General features: G+C 47.9%; 1 protein-coding gene and 1 long non-coding RNA gene across 5 annotated transcripts in view; one reads left to right on the forward strand and one right to left on the reverse strand.

The window, feature by feature from the left end:
• Positions 1-10,607, forward strand: part of LOC120096007 (uncharacterized) — a 24,134-nt gene extending 13,527 nt beyond the window's left edge. For both annotated transcript variants that reach the window (XR_015634887.1, XR_015634888.1), the window contains exons 2-4: positions 8,272-8,430; positions 9,145-9,505; positions 9,605-10,607. This is a non-coding gene — a long non-coding RNA (uncharacterized LOC120096007). The remainder of the gene's footprint in view (positions 1-8,271; positions 8,431-9,144; positions 9,506-9,604) is intronic.
• Oasl2 (2'-5' oligoadenylate synthetase-like 2) lies at positions 7,802-21,241 on the reverse strand. Of its 3 annotated transcripts, none has more exon segments than NM_001437436.1 (6): positions 7,802-9,471; positions 12,276-12,408; positions 13,604-13,845; positions 17,419-17,594; positions 18,212-18,500; positions 20,870-21,167. In NM_001437436.1, coding segments are annotated over 6 exon segments (1,512 nt in total). In that variant the 5' UTR covers positions 21,068-21,167; the 3' UTR covers positions 7,802-8,997.
• Positions 21,242-23,770: the final 2,529 nt, after the last annotated feature.

Genomic DNA, 23,770 nt, shown 5'->3' on the forward strand with positions numbered 1-23,770 from the left:
CCACCAGGGGGAGCTTCGCGATGCTACCCACTTGTTTTCTCCAATTCCGGTGACTTCACTGTGGGCCCTAACTGGTCTGGAATTCACTCTATAAACCAGGTTGTCTGAACACTCCGAGATTTGGCCTCCGCACCCCAAGTGCTGAGATTAAAGGGGTATGCCATCCCACCCGGCAAGCAGTTAAGTTCTTAGCAAGTTCTGCCGTGCTGACTTTTCAGATCTTTCTAGAAGACGAGGCATCATCTTCCGGTCCTTTCAATCAGGGTGTGGCCTTGTGCCTCGTGTTGACCTTTAGCAAATGTGAGGTAGGCCGAGGCTTTAAGAGCTGTGTGCACATTGGGCCCTCCCCTTTCCCTTGCCGGTCTCAAGAGCCCATGACCCTGTGAACAAGCTCAGGTCACCTTGCTAGATAATGAGAAGCCAGCGTGAAAACAGGCATGTGTTGTTGTCGAAGGAGATTGTAACACGGGCCATCTCGCAGAGAGAGTTCCCTGTGCCCCATCCAAAATTAAGTGCTCCAGTGGACCAAAGGCTTTTTACATGGACTGCGGGGATTAAAACTCTCGCTGTCCGATGCCCCAAGCAAGTTCTTCACCCGTTGAGCCATCTCCTTAGTCCTAAATGTTATTTCTGCGCATGTCTGAAGCGGAGGGGGTGGGGAGCTAATGTATTCCTGGGTCTTTAGCTTGCAGCCTCTATAATCATGTGATCACGTGATCACGTGAGCTGGTTCTCAAAACAATCCTCTCTCCCACCAATCTCTTTGCCATTAGTCCTGTTTCTCTGGAGAATCCTGGCTAACAGCCCAGAATTACTTTGTTTTTTCCAGAGTTTCTCAGTATAGCCCCTGGCTGCTCTGGAACTCACTCCCTGGACCAAGCTTTCTTGGAAACCAGAGATCTGCCTGCTTCTTCCTCCAGAGTGCTGTGATTAAAGGCGAGTGCCACCTCGGTCCAGCAAGCCCGCCCCCCTCAAATTCCACTCCCACTTCGTTTTTGTTTTTATGATAAAAGTCTTATTCTCTAGCCTAGGCTGGCCTCACTACGTATGTAGCCGAGGCTGTTCTGAAACTCATGGTAATTCTCATGCCTCAGACCCCTGAGCTCTGGGGCTGCAGATGTGCCATCATCTGGTCTTAGTTTTGCTCAATCTGTATTCATGTAGGGTTCTGTCGGTTGTAACCCTAAGGATCCTAAGGTGGGTAAGCTCTAGAATCGACTAAAAGGCAAGCCACTGGGCATTCTCGTAAGAGGTTTTCTTTAAAAATTGTACTGGCTGGTTTTGTGTGTCAACTTGACACAAGCTGGAGTTATCACAGAGAAAGGCGCCTCCCTTAAAGAAATGCCTCCGTGAGACCCAGCTGTAAGGCATTTTCTCAATTAGTGATCGAGTGGGGAGGGCCCCGCCCATTGTGGGTGGAGCCATCCTGGGCTGGTGGTCCTGGGTTCTATAAGAGAGCAGGCTGAGCAAGCCAGGGGAAGCAAGCCAGTAAGAAACATCCCTTCATGGCTTCTGCATCAGTTCCTGCTTCCTGACCTGCTTGAGTTCCAGTCCTGACTTCCTTTGGTGATGAACAGCAGTGTGGAAGTGTGAGCTGAATGAACCCTTTCCTCCCCAACTTGCTTCTTGGTCATAATGTTTTGTGCAGGAATAGAAACTCTGAGTAAGACAAAAAGCAAGTCATTTGAATAGGAATGACTCACCCAACATAAGCAGCTCCTTCTGGTGCCAGCCCAAACAGAAGGACACGGAAGAAGAAACCTGCATTCTGCCCACTTGCCCCTACTCGGGAAGTCCAGCTATACTGTCATTGTGGCGTTTCCCACTGATATTAGAACCAACTTCTTTGGGATTCCAGCATAGGCTGATGACCAGCAGCTCTGTGGGAATCCTCCAGGCCTTTGCCGATAGACAGAGACTGTTGAGAGAGCCAGCCTTGTGGCCCAAGGCTGGCACTGGAGTGGACCTTGAATGATGACCCTCTCTCCCATGATGCTCTAGCAACCCCAAGAGGAAACAAGAATGGTGATCTTCAGGGAAGGAGTGGGCAATGCTCAGAACTCGATGGACTTGTGGGAGTCTTGGCCTCTTGGCTGGACTACCTGGACCACACCCTAAACTGATCTAATAAATCCCCCTTTAATATCTGTGTAATGGATTTGCTGTTCTGGCCTTTAGGGAACCTTGACTGACAGAGATTCTTTTTTTTTTCTTTTCTTTTTTTTTTGGGGGGGGGGGGGCCGAACCCAGGGCCTTGTGCTCGCTAGGCAAGCGCTCTACCGCTGAGCTAAATCCCCAACCCCTTGACAGAGATTTTTTTTTTTAACACCAGAAGAGGGCATCAGATCCCATTACAGATGGTTGTTAGCCACCATGTGGTTGCTGGGAATTGAACTCAGGACCTCTGGAAGAGCAGTTGGGTGCTCTTAACCGCTGAGCCATCTCTCCAGCCCCTTGACAGAGATTCTTAAAGGAGCAAAGGGACAGTGAGCACAGGCTTTTCAGGAGGCATTTGGGGGGGGTGTTCCCAAGGGGGCAGGGCCCTGACTGGGGGGAAAGGGAAGTAAGCCTGGGGTGTAGAGGACACAGAGGGCTCATTGCCAAGGTCCTTCCTCTTTGAAATTGTAGCATTTCCTTCTTAATCTAGATCAAAGTCACGGGCTACTACCAGTTTCATTTGAGCTTTAATTTCCTCAGGCTCCCACAAGTCCACGAGTCCTGAGCATGGCCCACTCCTTCCCTGAAGATCACCACTCTTTTTTCCTCTTGGGATTGCTGGAGCATCATGGGAGAGAGCAGCACCATCCAGGGTCCACCCCAGTGCCAGAGAGGATTGTGGGTTTTGCGGGCACCTGACAGTAACCGCTTCTCCATCTTCCACACACAGTGTGAGCAGGAAGTGGGGCTCTGGGGATGGCTCAGTGGATGGAAGTGTTGCCCTGAGTTCAGGTCCCTAGAATGCATGGGAAAGAGGAGTGTTGTAGCACGGGCTCTATAATCCCAGAACGACACCCACAGAGGGACATGGAGACAGGACACTCTCCAGAAGCCCACAGCCCAGTCAGCCTGGTGTGTGCGGTGGTGAGGAATCTGTCTCCCAGACAAAGTGGAACGGTGAGAAAGGACTGGTACTGTAAGTCGTGGTGCTCCAGAGGTGCACAAGCACATATGTGCGCACACACATACACACACATATGCATACCCTCACACACATCACACATACACACATGCATACCCTCACACACATCACACATACACACACACATCATATACACACATCATGCACACATCATACACATACATACACATATGAATAGCTTTACACACATATCACACACATCATATATACACACACATATGAATAGCTTCACACACACATCATACACACATATGCATACCCTCACACACATCACACATACACACATCATGCACACACATCATATATACATATACATATGAACACCCTCACACACGTGTCACACACACATCATACATATATGCATACCCTCGCACACATACTCATCATATATGCACACCATACACAAACACACACATCACACCACACCATACACATGCATGTACATACTCTCACACACATATGCATACCCTCACACACATATGAATCATATGCGCACATCATACACACACATATCATACACACCATACATACATCATACACACACATCATACTCAAACACACACATATAAACACATCATACATACACACACCATACATATATCATACACACACATCATACGCACATATCATAAATACACACGCGCACACACACACACACATACACACACACCACTCTCCCTGCTTAAAAAAAAAAAAAAGGGGGGTTGGGGATTTAGCTCAGTGGTAGAGCGCTTGCCTAGCAAGCTCAAGGCCCTGGGTTCGGTCCCCAGCTCCGAAAAAAAGAAAAAAAAAAACCCAAACAAACAAGCAAAATAGGAGAGATTCCTCCTCTAGGAATTCTGGGCCCAAAAAATATGAATTTGAAGGTAAACACGAAAGTTTATGCACAAGATGCAAATGAACTTAATCACACAGTTACACTCAGTGCAAGGAATACAGGGAAGTGTAGTTCTTAGCCTTTAGTAATGTGTGTACCTTACAGTTGTGTTACTAGGAAGGAGTGAGAGGTAGGAAGGCGATAGAGAGAAACTGAAACTGCTTTCTCATCTTTTCTCCTCTTTTGTCATTTGGCTCCAGCTCAGAAGTAAATGTAGGGAAATCAGCCAAGTCAGAGAGGACACAGCTCTTAACAGTTCCCTCCCACCCAGTCTAGGACACGAAAGGGGAACTCAGCAGAAAGAAGACAATTAGTGACAACTGCTGACCGTTAGAGTCACTAACCTTTATTTTTTAACTGTCTGTGGTGTTTGTGTGTGTGTACTGTGCTTGTGTATGCTTGTGTGCCATGTGTGTATGTTCTGTGTGTTGTATATGTGTATATGTATATTTGTGTATATGTATGTGTGTGCATGTGTGTTTATGTGTTTGTGTATGCTATGCGTGTATGTGTTTATATGTGTGTGTATATGTATGTGTGTGCCGTGTATGTATATTTGTGTGTGTGTGCTGTGTATGTATATATGTGTTTGTGTGTGTTTGTGTATATGTGTGTGCATGTGTGTTTATGTGTTTGTGTATGCCATGTGTATATGTGTTTATGTGTGTATTTGTATGTTTGTGCTGTTTGCATGTGTGTGTTTGTGTATATGTGTGTGCATGTGTGTGTTATGTGTGTGTTTGTGTATATGTGTGTGTGCATGTGTGTTTATGTGTTTGTTATGCCATGTATATATGTGTATATGTGTGTTTGTATATATGCATGTGTATGCCCTGTGTGTATATGTGTTTATGTGTATATTTGTATGTTTGTCCTGTGTGTGTGTGTCCGTATGCATTCTCAGAAGCTAGAAAAGGCTTCTGTTGAGTTCCCTGGAGTTGGAGTTGCAGGCAGCTGTGAACTGCCAAGTGTGGGTGCTGGGAATCAAACCTGGGTTCTCTGCAAGAGCAGTGTGTGCTCTCGGTCTCTGAGCACCTCTTCAAGCCTTCATCCTGGGCAGGAGGAAGAATACACATCAGGATTGAGAGGAGAGATTCCGTTTAGAGGACGGCAGTGACTGTGGCAGGCAGCGCAGGGGCTGGGAAGGGGGCTGACATCCTTTAAGATGGCATATCAAGTGCTGGTGATGGCCGCCATCTCTGAACAGATGTACAACAGGCATGTCCGTTCTATCAGCAGTTGTGAGAGCTTCAGCAGAACCGTTGAGATGCTTATGTTTCTGTTTGCTTGGTCAATCACGCCATACATACAACAGATCTCATGCAAGAGATTTGGGAAGGGGGGGCGTAGAGGCCACCTGGGAGTGGAACAAGAGGGATGGAGAGAGAGAGAAGCAGAGAGACATAGAGACAGAGAGACACAGAGACAAAGAGGGATGGAGAGAGAGACAGAGACACACAGAGAGACAGAGACTCAGAGATAGAGGGATGGAGAGAGAGGCAGAGAGATACAGAGACAGTGAGACACACATAGAGATAGAGAGGGATTAAGAGAGAGAGAGAGGCAGAGAAACAGACACACACAGAGACAGAGAGACAGAGATATGGAGAGAGGCAGAGAGACAGAGACACATAGAGAGACACACAGAGACAGAGAGGGATGGAGAGAGGCAGAGAGACAGAGACAGTGAGACACACATAGAGATAGAGAGGGATTAAGAGAGAGAGGCAGAGAGGCAGAGAGACAGACACAGAGAGAGAGAGAGAGATGGAGAGAGAGGCAGAGAGACAGACACACAGAGAAGACACACAGAGACAGAGGGATGGAGAGAGAGGCAGAGACACACAGAGACAGAGTGGGGGGGGAGAGAAGAGAGAGCCATACATGATAGGGGGCGACTGTTTGTGGCATTTCGTGGCTGGTGATGATGTGGCAGCTGGGCTGGTGGGGGCGGGGGGATGCCTGGTTTCTAACAAATAGGGCAGTAGTTACCAATCTAAACCCGTCACAGGAGTCACATAAATGGCATGGGCTTTGTGCTGGTCCAAGTCCACAGGAAAGGCTCAAGAGATAATAGTCACCAGTCTTTAGCATTCATGGTTTGATTGGTTTGGCCTAGGCAGTGTGGGGGAGTCTATATTGGGTCAGGCAATCTTCCCTAGGTCAAGATTGGTATCAGGAAGATTACTGTCAGGTTGATGACGCCAGGCTTCCTGCCCACGTGCTTACTGTGGGAAGGCCAGAGAAGAGAAAAGAATCCTTCCAGGAGACACAGAAGAGCCTGGACGTTGACCAAGGACCTGTCCTGCTTCCTCTCCTTCTGAATATAATTTCCTATATTATGTTTGTTTGGATTTGGTTTTTCAAGACAGAGTTTCTCTGTGTAGCCTTATGCTCTTTAGACCAGTCTGACTTTGAACTCATAAGAGATCCGCCAGCCTTTGCCTCCCAAGCGCTGGGATTAAAGGCATGTGCCACCATTGCCAGGTTAATATCTTATATTCTAAGCTTTTTATCCCCTAGCTGTAAAATGTAGTAGGCTTGTTATTTCTACAAGTTCATCCAACTCCAAGGCAGCTGTGAAGTTGTCAAATAGCGTTGTTTGTGAGACTTTTGGTACAACGTTCACACAAGTACATGCATGGGGCTCTGCACGTACTTATTGAGTGAGGCCAACAAATAAACTGAACGGAGCTAATGAAACAGAAGGTTAGAGGGCAGAGAAGCTGGCCACTTTGATTTATTCAGTGACATGAAAGGTAAAAGGGCACAAGGAGAATTTGGGGGAAGCAGGGGAGGGACAAACAAGTCCTGCAGTCTCTCCCTGGGTACAAGCCTGCTTTGGTTTGCATATCTTGCTGTTCTTGTCTCTATTCTGTGGGCTGATGGCTTTCCATTCTGTGGGCTGATGGCTCTCCATTCTGTGGGCTGATGGCTTTCCATTCTGTGGGCTGATGGCTTTCCATTCTGTGGGCTGATGGCTTTCCATTCTGTGGGCTGATGGCTTTCCATTCTGTGGGCTGATGGCTTTCCAGTCTGTGGGCTGATGGCTCTCCATTCTGTGGGCTGATGGCTCTCCATTCTGTGGGCTGATGACTCTCCAGCCTGTGGGCTGATGGCTCTCCATTCTGTGGGCTGATGGCTTTCCATTCTGTGGGCTGATGGCTTTCCATTCTGTGGGCTGATGACTCTCCATTCTGTGGGCTGATGGCTCTCCATTCTGTGGGCTGATGACTCTCCATTCTGTGGGCTAATGGCTCTCCATTCTGTGGGCTGATGGCTCTCCAGTCTGTGGGCTAACGTCTCTCCAGCCTGTGGGCTAATGGCTCTCCAGCCTGTGGGCTAATGGCTCTCCATTCTGTGGGCTAATGACTCTCCATTCTGTGGGCTAATGGCTGTCTAGTCTGTGGACTAATGGCTGTCTACTCTGTGGGCTAATGGCTCTCTTTCTACATTTAAGTAAGGGCTTGGGGGTTGATCTAGTCTCGGCTTTTTAGCTTCTTTCAATCCCGACTGTACCAGAAGTTTATAACACTAGGCTCCACTTTACAAAATTGAAATCTGTGATTGGTTAACGGTAGCCAACGGATGGAGTCTGTCCTTAACACCTTTGACCAAGTAGGTTTAGACAGAAGCAGACCATGATCACACACCAGCATGAAGTTTGTATAGGTGACTTGGGGGCATCTTCAGAGAATGACTTGTGGGTTCGGGGCACCTTGAAAGTATTGGACTCTGAAATGGCATGAGGCCTGATAAAGACAAGATTGAAGGATTCAGAGCCATTCTTTGGTTAGTTTCTTTATTTAACCAGCAGAAATCAAACATTTGTACTGGACTGGTATCCTTGTAGAGCACAAGGCCTAAGGCATTAAAAAAACAATCAAGTCTCATTAGATGAGGGAGATAGATTAGGAAAACAGCATGATTAAGGTCCCACATTCCCAGGAGTCTAACGGGGATGAAGGGAGAGGGCGAGAACACAAGATCACATGGCCTGTTGCATGGGCCAGAAGTAGTTGTTTTCTTTTTCTTTCTTTTTTTTTTTAAGATTTATTTATTATATATAAGTACACTGTAGCTGTCTTCAGATATACCAGAAGAGGGCATCGGATCTCTTTACAGATGGTTGTGAGCCACCATGCGGTTGCTGGGAATTGAACTCATGACCTCTGGAAGAGCAGTCGGGTGCTCTTAACCGTTGAGCCATCTCTCCAGCCCGAGGTTTTTTTGTTATTTTTTTTTTTTTTTCCAGAGCTGGGGACCGAACCCAGGGCCTTGCACTCGCTAGGCAAGCGCTCTACCGCTGAGCTAAATCCCCAACCACGAGGGAGGTCGTTGTTTTCAAACTCAAGCTTGCCGGATGACATGGAAGGCTCAGAGCCCGCTGAGTCCCAGCGGGTCCCTGGTTCAGGTTAGTTTTTCCTTCTGAGACGTTTCTGGAGAGGTGAGAAATCTGTCCATCTGAGGTCTGCTCTTTGAGATTCGGTATCTCACAGAACGATGAGAACACAGGCTGGGGTGAGGGAAAGGGTAGTTGAGGCAAAGTGATGAGGGCGTGACCCCAGCCCCTTTGTGTGTGTCATTTGCACTCAGTGTGACCCGAACTCGCTGGGACTCGGGAGCCCTCGGAACTCTGTGTGTGACTCACGGGGTCATTCAGTATCTGGTGTGCATTGAGTGTGCAGGGTGGGGGTGGGGGATTATATTTAAGACTCTTGTTAGGAAAAGAAACTTGAACTTCACCCTGTGTTACCAGAAAACACAGGAGGGTTTTAAGCAAGAGAAGGATATGATGATTTTTTTGTTTTGTTTTGTTTTGTTTTGTTTTTTCTTTTTTTTCGGAGCTGGGGACCGAACCCAGGGCCTTGCGGTTGCTAGGCAAGCGCTCTACCACTGAGCCAAATCCCCAACCGGATATGATGATGTTTAAGCTACAGGAGGAATACGTCAGAGTAAAGGGGTGATGTGGGGAGGCAGACTAGGAGACCCTGCTGAGCTGGATGGTGTCACAGTCCTTGATCTGAAGCTCTGCAAGGTTGTCATCATCGTCCAGCTCCTCACCCTCAAACAGTAGTACCCAATCCTCCGTACATGGGCCTCCATCTTCCTCAATTTTCTCCCACAGGCTTAAGATGGTAGCATCAGGGTCGATGGCAAAAGGCTTGTTCTGGCCACCGGGAAACCTCACAAAGACCTGGATCTCAGGAGGAAAGGTCTCCAGCACCCGGATGTTCACCTTAGAGAAAATTCCATAATCCGACAGGGTTTTCCGGCCACTCAGCGGCTGCCTCTCCCCTCCCGGCTCCTGGAAGGAGATACGCAGCTCCCCACAGAGGTTCATTCTCTTCTTGATCTTTGCCTTCAACTTCCTGATGGGGCTGTGGGGGTTTGTCAAGAGAATCCACTCTTCCCTTCCTGTTTGTTTCACTGTCACCTGAACGTCCCTCGCTCCCTGCAAGAGAGAGAGGAGAAAGGGCAAGTGTGTGGTAAGAACTTTCTATTGTCTACACAGCTGCTTTTTAAAAAATATTTATTTTGTTTGATTATGTATTTATTTAATACACATGAAGGCTTTGTCTTCACAGACACTAGAAGGCGGCATCAGACATTATGAGCGCCACGTGGTTGCTGGGAATTGAACTCAGGACCTCTGCAAGAGCAGTCAGTGCTCTTAACCGCTGAGCCATCTCTCCAGCCTGAGCTTCCCCCCCCCCCCCCCCCCCCCCGAGCTGGGGACGGAACCCAGGGCCTTGCGTTTGCTAGGCAAGCGCTCTACCACTGAGCTAAATCCCCAACCCCCAGCCCGAGTTTCTTACTTCTAGCTCCTGACATAATTTATCCCCTACCAAGACAACCTGGGAGATGCTGTGGATAATTGCCTGAGGCTGTTTGGCTACTCTAGACTTAGAGTAACCACTAACTCAGGCCGCCGTGTTCCTCGACTCACCCAAACTACAGCCACAACTGGATTCTTTCATGGGTACACAACAGTGCTGTCCTCATGGAAGCCTGGGGATTCCAGTGACATAATTTAATGTTTGTGTCTGGCTTTAGGATGGTTGTTCAAGGACGATCACTGTTACACTTCAAAAATCTGGACATGTCCTAAAAATCCTGCCTCGAGGTACTGGTTAAAATATGTCACAGAATTCTGACCTATTTGCTGAGCATTTGGACACACGGTCCTCGGTAGAACTGTTTGAAGAGGATTAGAAAGTATGGCCTTGCAGGAGGATACCAGTATATCAGCCGAGTCAGGTTTTGGGATTTCAAAAGCCCACAACATTCCAAGGTCACTTTAGATGTGAGCACCAGCCACCATACCTGCTACCACATTTCCCTGCCACGATGAAAAGACTCATCTCTGTGGAACTGTAAGCACCAAGGAACCCTCCCTTCTGTAAGTCATAGCATAGCCGCATAGCATAGCCGCAGCCCTGTGGAGGTTCTGTCTTTTATTGTCTATTGTAATGCAAACCGTGAGCCCCCAAGACCTGGGGTCTGCACGTGGCCGCTGTGACCCTGCCTCCCGAGTTAACTCTGATTGGTGAATAAAGATGCCGACAGCCAATAGCTGGGCAGAAGAGACACAAGTCCAGGTTTCAGTGCTTGGGAAGAAGAAGGAGGAGGAGGGGGAGGGGAGGAGGGAAGAGGAGGAGGAGGAGGAGGATGGGGAGGAGGGGGGGAGGAGGAGGAGGAGGAGGAGGAGGAAGAGGAGGAGGAGGAGGAGGAGGAGGCGGCGGCAGCTGCCATAGAAGAAAAACGTTGGGCAGGAGGGAGAAAGAGAGCCGCCATGGGCTAAGGGCCAGGAGAATGTGGCCCAGAGGGCTGCCCAGTTGGGTTAAGAGCAGCCCAGATAGTACATAGTAAATAACCCAGGTCTATTGACAGGAAAGTAGACTCTAACAGCATAGAGGGTAGGCAGCTTTCCAGATATTGTGCTGCCTTAGGCATATTAAAAATATAAAGGCTGTGTGTGTGTCTTTCATCTGGGAACATAAGTACTCTGATGCGGGAAGAAGCCCCCATCCGGGATTTAAATAATTTTCTACCACACACAAAAGTAACAGAAACGGGCTTTCTTCTCGTATCTGTTGAGCCCAATCCCGGCATTGGTCCTTTGAGCTGGCAGAATCAACATCACCTTCAGGAGATGCTCAGAAGTGCCTTGATTTATATACCTCATGGTGGAACCTTCTGGATCTGTTTTGTGACTATGGAGTTGTTGGAGTGGGCATGGCCTTTCTGGGTGGGTGTGGCCTTGGAAGAAGTGTATCACTATGGAGGCGGGCTTTGAAGTCTCAGAAGCTCAGGCCAGTCCTCTCTGCCTGCTACCTGGGGATCAAGATGTAGAACTCTCAGCTCCCTCCACGCCAGGCCTGCCTGCACACTGCCATGTTTCCTGCCACGATGATAACGGACTGAACCTCTGAACCGGGAAACCAGTCCCAATGAAATGTTTTCTTTTTTAAAGAGCTGCCGTGGTCACGGTGTCTCTTCATAGCAATGGAAAGCCCACCTGAGACAAGAGACCCAGGTAGATTGTTTTTATTTCATTTTTCCTTGCTTCCCAAGAGTCTTTTTGGTTTTGGGGACATTCTCAGCCATTGGCACTTGATGGCCAGATGGCAGGCAACTGTCAGACCCTATCTGTCTACCCTTGGCTTCATTTGCAGTGGGGCCACCTTTGCGGACAAATACCAACTTTTCCTGCGGAAGAAAACAAATGGCTCAAAGGACAGGATTTATGTGGGTTTAGCAGGTTGGGGAAACAGTTTCCTCAGGGTACCCCTAAAGTCCAATTCTTGAGTCCAAACATTGGATTCTGATGTCACACTGAAATCCCAGACAGGGCAAGGCCATGCAGGAAGGTTGTGCGGCTGGCTTATTGTCTGCAGTGGGTTGTAGAAAACTCACTTTAATTTTTTTTTTTTTTCCTTTTTTTCCGGAGCTGGGGACCGAACCCAGGGCCTTGCGCTTCCTAGGTAAGCACTCTACCACTGAGCTAAATCCCCAGCCCCTTTAATTTTAAAAAAAAAACATATTACACTTACTATTTAAACAGCGAGGAACCATACTCTGATGAGCCCCCAGATGGGAAAGTATTACTCTAGGGGAGATCGAGCTAAAGGGGAGTAGATTCTTAGACGCCTTCTCTGAGTTGGCTGTAGCCAGTGTTGGGACTTATGGGAGCTGACCGTGATCCAAATGAGTGTTAATGTGAGTTGTGACTCGGAGGTAGTGCGCGATAGATACCTGAACATTCCAGCGGTCTGCAGTCACACAACACAACTGTAGCAGGCAGTAAGTAGCTTCTTTGGCCACCAGTTCCCATTTTCCTCTTCTTCCTAGGTTGTTGGTGGGGTCAGCTGGGTCTAGAATGATAGGCCTGGGGGAGGAAATGGCAGCGGATCTCTGTTACAGTCGGAGTACTGGCCTCTGGCCCTCATCCCTGTGGAACTTTCGTGAAGCACATTTTAAGGGGAAATTGTCACAAGATGTTAAAGATCACTAAAAAGCTGTCTCTGGAGGTGGGTTCGCCCCTCCACAACCTCCACTATTTCAGACTCAAACAGGGATCTCAAACTTTTCCCCCAAGACTCTGTGTCTTGCGACGCCACCCCCCACCCCTGCTGTATTGTTGCCATGGTTACCATCCCTGTCTCAGGCATCCTCGCAGCCCCCGCCCCCGCCCCCCCCCCCCCCATCCTCACTTCCCCAAAGAGGCTACAGTGGGAAGGAGAAGGCTGAAAGTACAGTCGTGGTTCCGGTCCGGCTCCCGGAGCTGCATCCTTGGGGAGAAAGATCAGCTGGGAACTCCAGCTGACTGCCTCGACTTCCCCAGTTGACATCTGCAGGGTGTTGTGAGCGCCGCGCAGGGGGGCGGGGCGGGGCGGGGGTGTTGGGGGTTGAGGGGTGAGAGGCAGGGGGGCGGAGCGGAGCGGAGGCTGCTGCTTCTGTTTGCTCTCCCGCTGAAGCTACTCTGTGGTCTCTGCCAGATGCTTTGCTAAGGGCTGTTACTCTATTGCTGCGTGTTACTGTTCCGTTATTTCTGCTTGCTGTATACTCCATAATTAACTCCCTCATTTAAAACTGAAGGTACATCCAATGGAGAGCATTCTTCGGACAACCCGGAAAGGGGGCAGGGGAACCTTTGGGTAGGAGCAGCCCCTGCAAGAAAACAAAGTCCTTCCTTTTAGATGGATTGGAGCCTCAGGATGCTCCGGAGAATGAATCTCTGAGGATTTGCTTCACATATGCTTTTTTTTTTTGGTTCTTTTTTTCGGAGCTGGGGACCGAACCCAGGGCCTTGCGCTTCCTAGGCAAGCGCTGTACCACTGAGCTAAATCCCCAACCCCCACATATGCTTTCTGATAGTGGAAATTTAGGTGTCTATAGGAGAAGGCTAGAACCGTTGCAACCTTGAAGCGAGACCCTGGGTAGGGAAGGGTTGAACCACTTACAGACAGAGACCTTGGTAACGTTTTCAAGTGCAAACGCCTTCTGAGTCCCTTTATTTTCCCAAGCCACTCTACTCAGGGTTTCTAGCCCTGAGTCATAAACAACGTGGTTGATAGACTCACCGGTCGCCCTTAAGCTGTTCCTTCAGGAAGTTCCTGACGACCTCATTTTGGAAATCATAGTACTTGGTCCAGTAGATGCAGATGTCTTGGTAGTCCCTGAGGAGCTCCATGACGGCTACAAACCCTTCATCCAGATTGAAATTATCACTGCTGTCTGTACCCATCTCCCAAGCATAGATGGTCAGCAACTCCAGTGCATATTTTGAGGGCAACACTGCTCTTCTATATTTATGCCTCAGGTACTGGAAAAGTCAGGGTGGGCATAGGGAAGGAATGGTCAGGAGGATGGAGGGAGGAAGAGCAAGAGAAAGAGAGAGAACTTGATGTGATCGGTGCTCTAAGAATTTTCGGGTTCCCTTATTGCTTTACACGACACAGCCAGGAGATGAGTGGTAAGTCTAGATGGACTGACGGCAGTGTGGGGTTTCCTTGCGGACCATCTGTGTATCAGTCCATGATTTCCAGTTAGAACGGAGAAGGTGGTGTGGCGTATTTGAAATTCTATACCTGTATACGATGTATTTTGATCATACCCACTGCACCCACACCCCTCCCCTGCACCCTGTCCCCATTGTCCTCCCCTTCCCTTTTCCTTTCCTCTATGTCCCATGGAGTTCAGTTGGAGCTGTCCTTATGGGTGCTGCTGTAGGGCCATCCTCCAGAGCATGGGTATCTGTCAGGAGCCGCATCTCTGAGGAAGAGCCCTCTCCCAGCAGCCATGATGGCCAGTAGCTCTCGCCCCCCACCCCCATGCTAGAACGCTAACTAACTTAATCTTGCGTAGGTCTCATGCAGACAGCTGCTGCTGCTGTGGGGATGGGGGGGGATGGGGGGTGGGCGGTGAGGCCAGCATGTCCATATACACTATTTTGTAGTCATTCTCCCCATCACTGGCTCTTGGGCTCCTCCCACCTCCTTTCCCATAAGGTTTGCCCAGCCTTGTAGACAGGGGTGATGGGGACAGCCCACCGTCACCTGCTCTCTTAGACTAGTCCTGAGTCTGTGACATCTGCTGTGCACTGGGGGGCGGAGCATGGAGGTTGCTTCTCTGACAAGAACAGAGAGACACACTAACCTGCAGGTTAGTGAATGTGAGAATCTAGAAGACAATTTGATGCCTTGTCCATTGAGTACAACAACAGTAGTAGATGCTAATTAAAATCCTGGTGACTTTTATGTTTTAGGTAGAGTCTTGATGGGTAGCCCAGGCTAGCCTGAAACTTGTAGTTCTTCTGCCTCTCCCCCAGCCAGGTGTTAGAAATACAGATATGTCCACCAAGCCTGGCTCCCAGTGATGTGTGTGTGTGTGTGTGTGTGTGTGTGTGTGTGTGTGTGTGTGAGAGAGAGAGAGAGAGAGAGAGAGGGAGAGGGGGAGGGAGAGGGAGAGGTGCTTGTCACACATGTGGAGGTCACAGGCCAACCTTGATGTTAATCCTCACCTTCTCCCTGGATGTAGCAGGTTTTGGCATAAGAATAAACAGGCGTCATGAGTCATGGGTGTGACTTAGTGGCTGGGTACTTATCTGGCCTGCACAAGGCATCCTGGGTTCAATCCCTCAGGACTTATAAAGAAAACCAATCAAGTATAGCATAATAGACAGCTCAGAATTAGTTCCCATTAGATCTATGGATTTAATAGACTGAACAAAGGTACTATTTAAGTATTTTAGTTCAGTGAGAAAGGAAACATAATTCAAGATGTAATAACAGACAATTTGTTAGTTATATGGAAGGAAATAAAGGTGTCACCAAAGTCACGTCATATACAAGAAGTTAAAAATGGAATTAAGTGTATAGTAAACATATTTTAAAAAATCGGGTGGCTATACATTCCCTCTCTCCTCCCATACACATGCACACACGCGTGCACACACACACACACTATGTCCAATTGGAGTTTCCCGTACAAGCATAGATACAGCTTATTTTCACACTGATGCACACATGCACACGTGTGTACACACATGCACACACATGCACACACACACTAAGTCCAATTGGAGTTTCGCCTATGAGCATAGACACAGCTCATCTTCACACTGATGCACACATGCACACATGTGCACACATATGCACACATAGGCACACACACATGCACACACACACTAAGTCCAATTGGAGTTTCCCCTATGAGCATAGATACAGCTCATCTTCACACTGATGCATACATGCACACATGCGCACACACATGCACACATACATGCACACATGCACACACACACATTCAAGAATTTTTACCTTCACATTTTATACATTTTTTATGTGACTTGAAGTTTTTATAATGGTTCCATTGCAATATTCAAATGACCATATATATTTTTCTATGGGGGGGAGGAAGAGAGAGAGAGAGAGAGAGAGAGAGAGAGAGAGAGAGAGAGAGATTGCTCAGATAAGTAAAATCTATTAGAGAATGTCAGGAATATTCATGTGCAGAAAATTTCTGAGCCAGGGAGGTGGCCCAGTGGGTAAAAGATCCCTAGAAGTCACATAAATGACAGTGAGTGTCATACTTGCCTATAGTTCCAGTATTTGTGAGACAGAGTCAGGGGCTCCCCAGAGAAAGCTAGCTAGTTAGACAGCCATGTAGACAAGGGTCTAAGGTTAACTGAAAGACCTTGTTCTAGTATATATGGAGGAGACCGAGGAAGACAACCATCCCGAGACCTACACACATACATATTATTATATTATATATATTATATATAATATATATATATTATATATATTTTATATATATAAAATGTGTGCACATGACTGCAATGCACATAAAGGCCAGACGAGGGCGCCAGATCCCTTGGAGCTGAAGTGACAGTGTCTATGAGCTACCCAGTGTGCAAGGGCGGTAGGTACTCTTTAACGCTGAGCCATCCTTCTGCTTTCAGAGATGGCCTAGTTAGAGCCAGTAGTGACTGGGATGGATGAAAATGTTTGCAGCTCTCATGGGAAAGGCAGTAAAATACCTGTAGCCCAGGAGGTCTTAGAGTTGTCAGGGGTGGGGGTAGGGGTTGGGTGGGGGTGGGGAACAAAGTAAAGTGTGCAGAGGACAGGAACAGATTGACTCTCAAGGTCAACAGCTGGTGGGCATGGTTTAAAGGGTGGGCCGAAACCGCCGTGGGATGGCGTGACTCTGGTTACCTGACATCTAGGTATGGGCTGCGTGAACACAGATGAAAATAAAACAGAGAAGAAAAGCCACCGCACTGGCAGGTTTATCTGGGGACTCTGCGAATCCCTCCCCCTTCCTTAGGTTTTTTGTTTTTTTGTTTTTTATGACGAGCCCTTTGCAATCGTCAGATAACCGGAAAGAACTACTAAACTGAACAGCATTTCCCGGGACTGCTTCCGAGCGCAGATGCTAGAGTCAGGCAACTCTTGTTCAAGTCTCAGCTCTGCTTTTTGTCTCAGTTTGCCTCAGTTTTCTCACCTCCAGGATGACAGCGGGATACATGCCTTTGGAAACAGCCGGAGAGACTCAACGGGGAGATGGCAGCCTAGATCATGGGACCCAACTAGTCTGTCACAATGGTGGCTTTATTTTTGCCATTAAAATGCCACGGGTTCTGAGGCTTGTCGTAGGCACGTCTGCTCTCCTCTGAGTGAGCACTTAATTGCCCTTTGGGGGAGGCGTCACTGGGAGCAGGTGGCTGTGAGTAAGGTGCAAGCATTCTCTCCTACAGGGATGCTGGGCCCTTATATGGTCCAGTCCCAAGCAAGCAGCGTGCCGACAAGCTACACCCCCCTGCCAGCCCCAGTTTTTAAAAGCATGTTTAAAAGAACCGTTCGCCCTCTCCCCTCCGTCTCTTCCCGGCCCTCACCTTCAGGTGCCAGAACTTCACCAACCGTAGGAGGTTTTTCAGTTTAACCGGGCGACTTTTCACAAAATGTCTCTGTAACTCTGCGAAACTTGGCGAGAAGTCACCAGGGTAGCCCTTACACCTTATCAGATTCTCGTAGATTTCAGGTTCTGGTTTGCAGTCTCTGGAAAAGGATCCTGGGAGGGAAAGCTTATCTGATTAGGGAACTCATCTATTGAGATGAGAATCATAGTAACCTCCCCTCCCATCCTTCCCTCATATCCCCCTTTCATCCACCCCTCCCTCCTTTTTTTTCTTTCCTTTTTTTTTCTTTTAGATTTATTTATTTATTTTTTTATATATGCGAGTACTGTGTAGCTGTCTTCAGACACACCATTAGAGGGCATCAGATCCCATTACAGATGGTTGTGAGCCACCACGTGGGTGCTGGGAATTGAACTCAGGACCTCTGGAAGAGAGTCGGTGCTCTTAACCGCCGAGCCATCTCTCCAGCCCCCAAAAGGCTACTTTTAAAGGTGATTCTAATAAGGTTCTGTCTGACCCCAAAGACCTTGGCATGTTTGCCTAACCTGCAAACATTGTGATGGGTCCTCCTTCCCCATGCGACACTGGGACATAGGAATCCACGCAAGGATACTTATGGAAGTTTATCCATCTTTCCAATATAGCCCCAGTCCCACCTATCTACCTACAGAGCAAACTCCATTGGTTTCTACTTTCTCTAACCTCTCCCTGAAGACCCCAGAATCATTTCCTTAAAGAGAAAGTAAAACTCCACTGCTGGAGGATTTACCCAAGGCATTGTAAGCAGGGAGAATATCCATGCAAATTATGTCATTGCTCTTCCTGGACTGGATCTCTAGGGTCAGGGAGCGAGGGGTCCTTTTGCCTTCTTTGTGTTGACGGACAGTGATGTTGTAGGCCAGGCTTTTCCTACAATGAATCAGCTTGCTCTTAATGAAGTCTATGACGGCCTTCCGGTCTCTTGCCTGCTGTTTGAAACTGGAAAAACAGCTCAGGAACAGAATCATGTCCTGGTCAGATCTGTGGTTCAGCGCCGTCCCCTTTCCTGAGGAGCCTCCCTGTGGAAGGTGACAGTGCCACATTTACCTCTCCTGAGATTTGGTGCTTTGAAGTTGAGAGATAAGTCAGACCCATTCATGGGTAAGTTCTTTATACAATCCTTTAAAGAAGCCATCGGTCCCCACCCTGGAGACCTCTGCTGTGGGCGTTTTTGGGTTGGGCATCCCTGCTCCAAAACTGAGAGATCCAAATGCTCTGAAATCTCAAGCGGAAAGCAATAATGACACTTTTTATGTGTATGGCTGGTTTGCCTGCACGTACACATACACCCATAGGTGAGCCTGGTGTCTAGCCTCAGAGGCCAGAAGAGAGACACGAGGGAGCTCCTCTGGAGCTAGTTACTGATGGTCTCGAGCCACCATACTAGGCACAGAATTTAGCAACCTTAGAACTACATCCCTAGCCCAAAGCAAATCACTGTTTGAAAAAAACGCTGTAATGAAACAAAATACTTTGTTCACTAGTTATAAAACAAAACCAAAGAAGAGGAGAGTATGTGAACGTCAGCTCCACCTTTCGTCCCCCAGGCAGTGCCTCATTATGCAGCCAAGACTGTCCTGGACTTGCTATGTAGCCAAGGCTTGACAGTCTTAAAATGGTAATCCCCCTGCCTCAACCTCCCAACTGCTGGGTTTACAGACGAAGGCCACCACACCCACTTCTAGACTTCCTATTTTGTTGTTTCCTTCAAGTCCCGGAAGCCACGAGGCTGATACAGCGCTAGACCTAGGTCAGTCAGAGGTTTGGAGCAGCTAGAACCCAAAAAGGGCAAAGTGTATAAATTGTATCTTTTGTAGCAACTGTGGGTGGTTTAGTTTCTGTCTTGAAACTTTTTTTTTTTTTTGCTAAGAACTCTCCCTGATCTCCTGATCTCTGGTGTTGAATGTTTGTCTAGATTCTTGGTCAAAAGCTTTCTCTCCAGTCTTAACCTCTGCGACCATGGCTCAGAGTTCCCAGGAAAAGCCTGACTTACTCAAGTAAATGTAAGACGTCATTCAATTTTAGCAAAATGAAGACCATCCAGAGCTCTGAGACAAACTGACTCGATTGGAGGGGATGTGCTGTAAGTTGGCGTTTCTCTGGCAGAAACGGAGCTTCACAAATCACAGAATTACTTACTACACAGGCAGGTCTTGGAATCCCCATAGCTTACCAAGTACTGTCTTGCTAGGTAATCTCTAACGTGACCAGTAGTACTAACTTAGACAACCATAGGTTTCCTTTAACTTCAGTAGTAAAGTAGTATTTCTTTCCTTTCCTTTCCTTTCCTTTCCTTCCCCTTTCCTTTCTTTTTTTTTAAATATTTATTTATTTATCATATATAAGTAGCTGTCTTCAGACGCACCAGAAGAGGGCATCTGATCTCATTACAGATGGTTGTGAGCCACCATGTGTTTGCTGGGATTTGAACTCAGGACCTCTGGTAGAGCAGTTGGTGCTCTTAACCACTGAGCCATCTCTCCAGCCCCCCCTTTCCTTTCCTTTCCTTTCCTTCCCCTTTTCTTTTCTTTCCTTTCCTTTCCTTCCCCTCTCCCTCCCCTCCTCCTTCCCTTCCCCTCCCCTCACCTCCTCTCTTCTCCCTCCCCTCCCCTCTTCTCCCTCCTCCTCTTCCATTCCCCTCCCACTCTCCTCCCTTCCCTCCCCTCCCTTCCCTTTCATTTTCTCCAGACAGGTTTTTCTCTTTGCAGCCCTGGCTGCCCTGGAACTCACTGTAGATCAAACTGGTCTCAAATTCAGAAATTTGCCTGCTTCTGCCTCTAGAGTGAGGGGATTAAAAGCCTGCAGGACCACATACACCTGGCAAAATAGTATTTCTTTTTTTTTTTTTTTTTTTTTTTTTTGTTTCTTTTTTTCGGAGCTGGGGACCGAACCCAGGGCCTTGCGGTTGCTAGGCAAGTGCTCTACCACTGAGCCAAATCCCCAACCCCTTCTTTTTTTTTTCCCCCCCTTTTTTCTTTTTTCGGAGCTGAGGACCGAACCCAGGGCCTTGCACTTGCTAGGCAAGCGCTCTACCACTGAGCTAAATCCCCAACCCAAAATAGTATTTCTTTATTTTATATTTTATTTTTTGTTTGTTCCCCCACCTCCTAAAGTAGTATTTCCTAAGCAGGAGGCAAAGGCAGGCGTTTTGTGGAAGCCGGTGACTGTGGTCCATTCAGAAGTCAGAATCCCACCTTAGTCCTTCAGCCTTGCACGGCTCATTTTTATGCACAGAAACATTTTCTATGGTTTATCCCATTTACCGATTCTACTAAACCCATCTAAAGAAGACAGCATAGGCTCAGAGGGGGTGAAATGGCCTACCTCTCAAAGTCACAAGCCCTAAAGCGCAGAGGTGGGATTTGAACCCAGAACCCGGTGTGCTCACCTTTACCACTTTAAGCACCCTGACTTCTTGGTCCAGGAGCAGCTCATCACAGAAGCACTTTTCCCGAAAGAACCTCTCAATTCTCTCCCAGGCATCCTTTCCTTCCTCTTTCCAGTCCCTTTGGGGCTGAAGGCTGTGTTCCAGGAAGTAGTCTAGACTGTCCCCAACGGTCCCATACAGGTCGGGTAATGTATCCATCTCTGCTGGATCAGCCTGTCCTCTGGATTGAATCTTCTGTGCTTCTGCTCAGCAATGCTGGGAGAAGCTTCCGGCAGCCTTCTTTGGAGAAGGAGACAGTGGAATGGAGAGATTAGCCCTCTGCTTCCAGGGAGGAGAAAAGCCTGAGAAAAGCTGTCTCCAGGCAGCACTCTGAAGCTGCAGCCCTCAAGCCTGGAAACTGAAACCAAAGCTTTGACCGGAAACAAAAGTGAAACCACAAGGAGGCCCAGTTTTCCTTCTTCAAGGCAGAAGGGAACCAGAGTAAATGCATTTATTTCGTTCTTTTTTTTTTTTAAGATTTATTCATTTATTATATATAAGTACACTGTAGCTGTCTTCAGATACACCAGAAGAGGGCATTGGATCTCTTTACAGATGGTTGTGAGCCACCATGCGGTTGCTGGGAATTGAACTCATGACTTCTGGAAGAGCAGTCAGTGCTCTTAACCACTGAACCATCTCTCCAGCCCCACTTATTTCATTCTTTTTTTTTTTTTTTTGGTTCTTTTTTTGGAGCCAGGGGACCGAACCCAGGGCCTTGCACTTGCTAGGCAAGCGCTCTACCACTGAGCTAAATCCCCAACCCCCACTTATTTCATTCTTTTTTTTTTTTTTTTTTGGTTCTTTTTTTTCGGAGCTGGGGACCGAACCCAGGGCCTTGCGCTTCCTAGGTAAGCGCTCTACCACTGAGCTAAATCCCCAGCCCCCCACTTATTTCATTCTTAATCACTCATAGTGTCTCCGTTACTAATAGCATCTTGAGCGAATTGGTTATGGCTGGTTAGGCTGAGGGTCATCCCACAACATCCCTGCTCCATGTTCCTAACTATTGGCCTCAGCCAGTCTCCCCCAGGCTGCTAATCTGTGCACAGATCTTAGCTGAAGGTCAGGTCCAGGGTCAGACTCTTGGGCTGCAGGGCTCATGGAGGTGACATCTCTTATGTCTACCGCAGTCCCCAAGATGTGAAGACAAAAGGATCGATCTTGGTCTGTTTATACACTGTCAAGTGGACAGTGAGAGAGTCTCATCTCCCGAAGTTTTCTGTCTGGTATCTTCAGGGAGGGATGCGTCTTGGTTCTGGTTATCCCCTGCAGCTTTGGGTGTAGGGTTGGGTTCCTGACTAAGCTCTGTTTGCATGTCTAAAAGGCAACATTTTTTTTTTTTTTTTTTTGCTACGCTTATCACAAATAGTAACTCTCAAATCACACCACCCAGTAAATACATCTATATATCTTGTCTTGGTTAGGGTTTCTATCTGCTAAAAATACCACATTGAAAAAGCAACCTGGGGAGGAAAGGGTTTTTTTTTTTTTTTAAATTGCACCTTAGAGATAGTCTACCATGCAGGAAGTCAGCGCAGGAACTCATGTCAGGAACAGAGGCCACAGAGGAGTGCACGGTGCTCATTGGTTTGCTCCTCATGACTCGCTCAGTCTCCTCTTCCGTACACCTCAGGACCACCTGCCCAGGGTTGACTTGACCCCCATAATGGGCGGGATCCTCCCACATCAATCGCTAATTAAGCAAATGCCCCACAGGCTGGCCCAAAGGCCGGTTTTATGGAAGCATTTTTCTCGACTGAGATTCCCTCTTCTCAGACAGAAGGGAGCTTGCTTGTGTGAAGTGTGAGGTGCTTGCTTGAGACTGATGCTAGAAGTGTACGAAATACGAATTGCACCAAGTAGCCGGTCAACTCTCCTGTCCGTCCATAGCAGCTGGGGTCAAGTAGACCACGTCAACAAGGGGGCACTGAGTTACAACAAAGCAGTCCTCTGCTTGTGTGTCCTGGGTGCCATGCCTCAGGTATAAGGTAAGGGAGTAAACGGTCTGGCAGGAAATATTCTAAACATGTATTTCTCTCTCTCTCTCTCTCTCTCTCTCTCTCTCTAGATTTATTTATTCTATATAAGTACACTGTAGCTGTCTTCAGACACACCAGAAGAGGGCATCAGATCCCATTACAGATGGTTGTGAGCCACCATGTGGTTGCTGGGATTTGAACTCAGAACCTCTGGGAGAGCAGTCAGTGCTCTTAACCACTGAGCCATCTCTCCAGCACCAAGTGTGTCTCTTAACCTATCAGACTACTGTAATTGAAACAATTAGCCCCCATGAAATTGGAATTTTCCCAAGAATCTCACACTGGGAGAGGAAAGGGGGTCGGCCAGGGGGAAATCTTGTGTCCTGGAAACAGATTTCGCACAAGTCTAACATCTCGTCAGACTGCCCTCAGGATAGGACTGAGGCCCAGGGAGGAGAGGGTACATGGTGAAGGAGACCACAGCTTGACCAGGGAAGCTCAGGTGTGCCTGTCTTTGGCCTGTTTTTCAGACTTTAATCTCACTTCAGGACCCCAGCTCCCTTGGGGGAGCTGCTTGATCTCCCCGTCCATACCAGTGTAGCCACACCGAGTACGTTAACCTTTTCTGATTCCCGTTACTAATTTTTTTTTTAAAAAAAGATTTTGTAATAGTTTGCAAATGCTTGGCCCAGGGAATGGCACAATTAGAAGGTGTGGCCTTGTTGGAGGAAGTGTGTCACTGTGGGGGTGGGCTTGGAGACCCTCCTCCTGGCTGCCTGAGGATGCTCAGTCTGTCCCTGGCTTCCTTCAGATGAAGATGTAGAACTCTCAGGTCCTCCTGCACTATGCCTGCCGGGATGCTGCCATGTTCCCCGCCTTG

Source organism: Rattus norvegicus, chromosome 12, assembly GCF_021556685.1.
Source record: "Rattus norvegicus strain SHRSP/BbbUtx chromosome 12, alternate assembly SHRSP_T2T, whole genome shotgun sequence".
NCBI classification, from domain to species: domain Eukaryota; kingdom Metazoa; phylum Chordata; class Mammalia; order Rodentia; family Muridae; genus Rattus; species Rattus norvegicus.